At 36.1% G+C, this 7808-nt stretch overlaps 1 protein-coding gene across 1 annotated transcript; it reads left to right on the top strand.

The window, feature by feature from the left end:
* Positions 1-2860: 2860 nt before the first annotated feature.
* On the top strand, positions 2861-7452 carry LOC113289922 (probable receptor-like protein kinase At2g42960). Its single transcript, XM_026539348.1, has 8 exons — positions 2861-3432; positions 4120-4880; positions 4983-5087; positions 5339-5461; positions 5590-5760; positions 5846-5975; positions 6643-6855; positions 6956-7452. The coding sequence occupies exons 2-8, from the start codon at positions 4219-4221 to the stop codon at positions 7004-7006; spliced, it is 1455 nt and encodes a 484-aa protein (XP_026395133.1). The 5' UTR covers positions 2861-3432; positions 4120-4218; the 3' UTR covers positions 7007-7452.
* Positions 7453-7808: the final 356 nt, after the last annotated feature.

The following is a 7808-nucleotide window of genomic DNA, read 5'->3' on the forward strand; positions in this document are numbered from 1 at the left end:
AAACATGTACACTTAATTGGTTCACAAATAGTTAACCAATGGTTAGCCATATGAGTACTTCCATATTAACTATATTCATCTTCTTCACATAACTAGTTCAAATGGCTCATAAGAACTAGTTGAAGAGTTGTTAAATTGCTTAGGTCTTTATAAATAGACACAATTGAAACAAAATCGGTTTGATTCACTTGAATCAATTCATGAACAATATAGCCATGGTTTGCAAACATTACATTCCTTATTGATTTATTGTTTGAGTTCATGAACTTCCGATTTGAGAAATATAACCAACTTGGGTACGCGTACGGGTACGTGTACCATAGCTACCGGATTTGAGTTTATAAACTCAACATAAATTTTCGGTCGAAAACTACTATGGGTACGCGTACCTAATGTGACTGGTTTAATAGTTTGCAAACTTACAAACTAAGCAGAAATTTTCGGTTCGAAAACTTCCGCTGGTACGTGTACGGGTACGCGTACCCAACCTGTCTCCTTCACCAATACCGTATGCACACACTTGGTTTCCGACAGATGGATTTATATACTAATGTGCGAACGCACTATATATGCTTATATCCATAGTTGGTTACATAATCTAAACTCTACATTTCAATCATTGAAACATTCTTCTATAATGTTATAACAGTCGTTATTCACAATTATCGTCATCAAATCTATTTTCAAGATTGAAACGTCATCATGACTTTCTTCAGGGGTTAAGATGAAAAGTGGTTAAAGCGAAAGCTTACCAACACATATTTCGAGAAAAAGATAGGCGAGTAAACTCGGCTCGAAATAGCAAATGTGTATGTATGAAAACTATCATACTTATACGACTTTGTCTCAAGAGTAGGAGATAGAGTAGATAGACTTTTGAGTGATAGAAAAGTTCAAGTCTCCACATACCTTTTAGTCGGATGAAGTTCCACTGGTTCCTTGAGTAGTTCCTCGTCTTCGTAAGATGATCGCCATGGAGTCTGAAGCTCAACTACACTAAACTGTCCTAAACCGAGACTTAGCTATAAGTAGTCTAGAAATCAAGACATAGTTTTGACAACTAAACTTGACAAACATGCTTGAGATAGCAATGCATGCGAGTTCGACCGAGCAATGATCTAACAGCTGTGTTGTTACCTCAAAGTAAAACAAAAGTTCTTCTTTATATCGGTCTTATGCCAACAATGTTTTGGTCAAATGAAACATCGTCTCCCACCTCAGAAGGTATCCCAAGTAGGAAATACATAACTAATTGGTGTTATGCCTGTAAAAAAATTAAAATTGTTAATTTCATAAAAAATTCATATAATTTCGTATGGATTGCATAAAAATTATAAATTACATATATGACATACCTATTTCCAAGTCGTGAAAATGAATCGTATGTGTTGTATACCACCAACGTTGCATCTATATACCCACCTATTTGGGCGAATTTTTCTTCGCTTGTATATAATACAAAGTAATCCAAGAAAATTTACCGACAATAGTTTTAGCACCAGCAGGAAGTTTTGCATACACTCTATTAACTTCGTACTAACCACCTCTTGCTTTTCGGTGAGAATTATCTCGCCCTGTGTTTGTGGACAGATGACCTTGACTTGATGCTAATTCTCGACCGAAAAGTAGAGTGGCATTGTTCTCTTCATCAGAACCTTCTTGTATCCTCGTTAGAGGTTGACTATATTTGTTTCTAGATGGTTTTCTATTTCTTGTTTGACTAGTATCTTGAGATTGTGACATTGCAGTTAAACGAATATTGAATATGTATAAAAGATTGAATTTGTGTTAAAAATATGTACGTAAGATTGAATTTGTTGTGAGTAGAGAAGATTAAATTTGTGTTGAATTTATAAAATTGAGAAAAAAAATGGTCGTTTTTTTGCCGTTCAAAAATGACAGTTTTCGAATCAACTTGGTATACTCGTCTCAAATTTGTTGGAGATGATACTCGTCTCTACTTGGTACGACTACCAGTTTGCAACGGTCGACTCAGTCTAGTCTGTCTCAAGAAACATTTTTTCAACTGCACAAAAATCAGTTTATGCATACTTGATACAACAAACCAACATATTTAACTATGACTATTGAAGTTACTGTTAGAGCAAGTCTTATGCTGGAATCCAAACTATTCCAAGTGTGGAAAAACCATGGAATGTCAAGTCTAGTGGCTTCCAAGTTGGGGTCTTCCACAGAAAATCCAAGCAAGGTTCCACGGGTTCGTGGAATCCATCTGAACGCCAATAAGAATAGCGTTAAACGCAATTAAGAATGGAGCTAAAAAAACGCAATTAAGAATTGTGTTTTTTTTATCCGTAGATTTAAAATAAGTTGTTGAAATCTAATGGCTGAAAAAAAAAAGCTCCATTCTTAATTGCGTTTTTTTAGCTCCATTCTTAATTGCGTTTAACGCTATTCTTATTGGCGTTCAGATGGATTCCACGAAACCGTGGAACCTTGCTTGGATTTTCTGTGGAAGACCCCAACTTGGAAACCACTAAACTTGACGTTCCATGGTTTTTCCACACTTAGAATAGTTTGGATTCCACCAGAAGACTTCTCTTACAACATTATTCTCAAGAATCCCTGAAAGGCAAAAACTAGCACATATGGCGGGTTGAAAAGTGACCAACGAGTTCATCTTTGCCCTGTTTGTTTATGACGGGTTCATATTTGTCGACCCTGACCCTAACCCTAACCCCGCCCATGTAGTCAACAAGCCAAACCTGCCCGGCTTGAAATATGCTGGGTTAGAATCAACCCACGAACCGGGTTACAAGTTGACAGCTCTTGTCTGAGAGAAGCACAGCTCTAGTCTCAGAGAAGCAAAGACCTACTCTAATATAAAACGCATTATCAAAAAAGGTTCTTTATTAAAAATCCCTCCCCTTTATTATTCTTTTCACTCTTTCTTTTTCTCTTTCTACTTCTGGTTTTTTCCTCCATTGCAGACCAAGATTTCTGCATTCAAAAGGGTTTCTTTCTTTCTATTTCTCTCTCATCCCCTAAGACAAGAACCCACCAACGATTACTCCAGTGACTAAAAAAAAAAATTTGTTTCTGTCACAAAATATCTGCATTATTCTGACTCTTCAAATTTCAGATTACAATTTTTTTTTTATTTTTTTTATTTACTGTTTTTCTGATTCAAAAATTCCATATTCTGAGATTGGAATTTTGTCTACAACAACCAACATTTACATTTTTTTTTTCTGATTTGCTTCCCAAAATCTTCTTGGCCCACCTTTGGGCAAGGTTAGAAGAACTCATACTTGGAAAGTACTCTTCTGCAAATTTATTTTAGCCACAACAATTATCTACTTCTTATTATGACCCTTGTTTTGGCTTCTCTTGAACTTCCTTAGATTGTGTTTTGCTAAGTGTATTAGAAAAGAAGAAGAAGATCTAGGGTTTAGATCACTGGCACTGCTGGTATACTCTCTTATTTACTCTTTTGATTTAAATAATTTTGCTGTTACTTTGATTGATATGTAATGCTGAATGTGTTTGGGTTTGGGGGTTCTTCTTATTTGCGTATTACTTAGATGTGTGATAATGGGTGTTATTAAGTGGGGGTGGGTTGGGAGTTTGTTTCCGATGCAAGTAAGTAATGCATATTGGTGCTTTATGAAGGGATGGATCAGATGCTCTTTTGGTTTTGCCTTTGTTGGTTTCTCCCTTTTTCTTTTTAGTGAAGTGAGTGGATTAAGAGAAGAATTTCTTGTAATGAAATGGGTAATTGTAAAGTGATGATGTTTTGTCAGTAAATCGAGTGTTTAAGTTGGATAACTTTCTGTCATCATTATAGTGGGTATGTTTCGGTTTATCGAATACTAGCTTGTTTGACAAGGATTTTTGGCAGCCAAATGTAACTGTCTTTACTTTTTCATAATTTTGTTATCCAAAATTATCATCATTTATGCCTTATCCCGGTATTGGGGTTTCCAATTTGGATACCATTTCTTTATTAGTTATTCAGTTTCTATCATGAGTTGTTTTCTAAAGAAATCATGCATTTGAAAATCTTCTATTACCAACATCTGCGAAGTTATATATCTGCTGTTTGGATCTGTCTTTTGAATTTTAATACTAGAATTTTGATAATTCTGTCTACTTCAGGTGGTGATGGATTAATTTTTCGATGATTTTGATTATATGAAAGATCTCAATCAGTTCTAGTTGGCATTATTTGCCCCCCTTCATACTGGCGAAATAGAAATGTCATCCGGGGATTCTCTAAATACTGAATTATCAAAGAAGACATTGTTCTTCGGTCTGAAACTTTGGGTTTTGATTGGTATCTGTGTTGGAGCATTTATAATATTAGTACTATCAATTTTGTCTATATGGGTATCTGGAAAGAAATCTAGGAGCAGGAGGAAAGTTGACAAGTTTTCCCTGTCCCAAATACCTTACACTTCAAAGGAAATTAAAATTGATAAAGTTGGTACCCAGAATTACCAAAGTCATGAAAGAGTTCTTGTCACAGTTCATGAAAACACCTCTGACAAGAATACAGAGAAGATGTCAGTGCATTTGGCTCGGAGTAAATCGAGCGATGCTGATGCTATGAGCCAGTGCAGTTCCTCTTATCAGCATGATAGAGCTTGCAGTTCTCAGTCAGGGGAAGAGGGAAACTCTGCCACGTTTCAAAAGCAACCATCTTATAAACATAATCTTGTTTCTGCATCTCCTTTGATTGGACTTCCTGAAGCTGCACATCTTGGATGGGGTCACTGGTTTACTCTTAGGGATCTTGAACTTGCTACAAATCATTTTTCAAAAGAACACATACTTGGGGAGGGTGGCTATGGAGTTGTTTATAAGGGGCTTTTGATGAATGGCACTAAAGTTGCAGTTAAAAAACTCCTCAACAACCTGTAAGGATACTTGAATCCTACTATGTATCTGATTGTTTTTGGTTTAGTCTCCAATTAGACTCATTTTAAATGGTTGCCTATCTTGTGAATGTGAGTTTGCAGGGGACAGGCAGAGAAGGAATTTAGAGTGGAAGTTGAAGCTATAGGCCATGTCCGACATAAAAATTTGGTACGGCTCTTGGGTTATTGTGTAGAAGGAATTCATAGGTAAAATTCATTATTATTTCATTTTGACTTACTTTGTTTAATCATTTCCTGTTATTACGATAAATTTGAAATCACACATGTAATCAGTGTCCAGTCGTTAACATTTTGCAAATCCACTGCCTAGTATACTTAAAGAATTGTATCTCTAGCTTTCTGGGAGTTCAAAAGTTCAGTTCCTAGTGCCTTTCGTAATCTTCTTTGGTATGACTAATTTATCAAATAGAAAATACTAACAAGTTTCTATTACGTAGGATGCTGGTTTATGAATACGTAAACAATGGCAATTTAGAACAGTGGCTTCACGGCGCGATGCGCCAACATGGGTCACTTAGTTGGGAAGCCCGAATGAAGGTCATCCTGTGTACTGCTAAAGCGTAAGTCTCTTTTCCCAGTTAATTCTGTAGTTAGGATTATCTCGGTTTTCAAAAATTAATTAGTGATAGTCTTGCTTTGAACAGTCTTTGAAGTGAAGTAATTCTAAGGTTTTCTTTTTTGTGTGTAGACTTGCTTATCTGCATGAGGCAATAGAACCAAAAGTCATTCACCGAGACATAAAATCAAGTAATATCTTGATTGATGATGAATTTAATGCGAAGATCTCAGATTTCGGTTTGGCCAAGCTTTTAGATTCTGGAGAAAGCCACATGGCAACCAGAGTCATGGGAACGTTTGGGTATGTCCACATTATCTTCCTACTATCTGATTTTGTATTTGTTGTAGACTTTACGCATCTTCATGAGTTCTGATTTGGTTTTCAGGTATGTTGCCCCTGAATATGCAAATACTGGCATGTTGAATGAAAAGATAGATGTTTACAGTTTTGGTGTCCTTCTGTTAGAAGCAGTTACTGGTAGGGATCCAGTGGACTATGGGCGACCAAGCGATGAGGTATCTACCATGTTCCTTATGTAATTCTACTCGAGTTAATTGTATATGGCCTCTCTCCAGGCTGTCTTACCCTTATTAGAATTTTTAGTTTTTTCGTGGAACTCATATGAAACACCCTACCTATAGTTCTTATTGATATAGGGAAGTTTTTTTCTTAGGGGTAATGGCTTAAATGTTTTATAGGAGCATTTTGAAGGATAGAAAATAAGTGTTACAGCATGTTTGTTTGCATCTGACTCGGTAAAAACAAACAACCATGGTGTTAGTGAAAGTTAACTACTACATTCTGATACGTGGAACTTATCTACTACTTTCTTGACACGTGAAAACGTCAAGTCAGCCTCTGAAAACTATAAACCCTAAATCCTATTTTTTCCCCTGGGTATGTTTGAAGGATCCTATAAATGGTAGGCACTTTTTGTTTTCTTTTCAATTTCACTTATTTGAAATGCAAAGAAGCATAAGAATTGGGATAATGTTGATTTTGCACATACTTCTCATTATATTGGTATTACAGCCAAATTTACTAGCCTAACACGTTAGTACAGATTTGATTTCTGTTAAACCTCATTATCATCTAGCATGTTTTCTGATGGAATGTCAGATTGTCTATATAGATTTGATTAAAAATAGTTAAGGGTGAATTGTTCTAATGCATGGGCGGCAGATTAATCTTGTTGAGTGGCTTAAAGTGATGGTTGGGACTAGGAGAGCAGAAGAAGTTGTTGATCCAAATCTTGAAGCTGTTAGACCCACTACAAGGGCTCTCAAGCGTGCCCTTCTAGTTGCTCTAAGATGTGTAGATCCTGATCCTGACAAGAGACCAGAAATGAGTCAGGTTGTTCGAATGCTTGAAGCCGATGACTACCCATTTCATGAGGTGCTGATCTTTCAATGACTTCAAATTTTACAAATGTTGCCTTCCAAGAGAAAAGATTTATGCAATCTTATAAGTTTGCATCTTCTCGTTATATTTTCAGGATAGAAAAAACAGGAAAAGTCGGTCTGCAAGCATGGACTCAAATATGTGACTCACTCTACTCTGGTTAAGAAGACACGGAGACAACGTAGCGGCATAAAATTAGTGAGTCCCAATGTAAAAAAGCTACAACACTATGACCCGAGGAATTAAGCTTGACCCAAGCACATTCCTATCTTAAGATCCAAATACAGTATGAAGATTGACCAAGGAGAATCACCCTTCTGAAAGAAAATCCATGTTGAGCAGATGAACTAGGCTTTTGGAAAGAAAAATTTCATTCTTGCTTATTAGATGGAAAATTCAGGGAGGATGAACAGAGATTTGATGTGCATTGCAGTCATGCTCATGCTATGACACATTTACAACCAAAACAGCTAAAACTTATGAAGAAAGGGTGAAAGTTGTTGACTTATTGTACATAATGTTTATTCTTATTTTCTTCGTTATGAGCGTTTGTTGTTTTAAATATGTTCTGATAAAGGTCGTAACTGACACGAAAAGCGGAACAAAAACAAAATATGGCTGCTGTGAACAGATAGAGACGCCACACTCCATGCTACGAAGAAAAAATCAAAATCAAAATTTCAAACCAAATGATCAAGTATTCTAATTAAATATGACATGCTGCACCGTGAAAAGTTGCGGTGTTGTATCCAATCAATGGTTAATTGTCTTAAACTCCATGTTAATCATTCAAACATTCTTAGAAGACGGGAATAATTGTCTCACACGAACTATTAGCTTCAAAGCAATTTTCAAGTGACAAATAGATCAATATGAAACATTCCGAGTCTACATCAAATGAATGTCTCACACAAATCATGTAAGATGTTACCAGGCGATTTTCATAT

This window comes from Papaver somniferum, chromosome 6, assembly GCF_003573695.1.
Source record: "Papaver somniferum cultivar HN1 chromosome 6, ASM357369v1, whole genome shotgun sequence".
NCBI classification, from domain to species: Eukaryota; Viridiplantae; Streptophyta; class Magnoliopsida; order Ranunculales; family Papaveraceae; genus Papaver; species Papaver somniferum.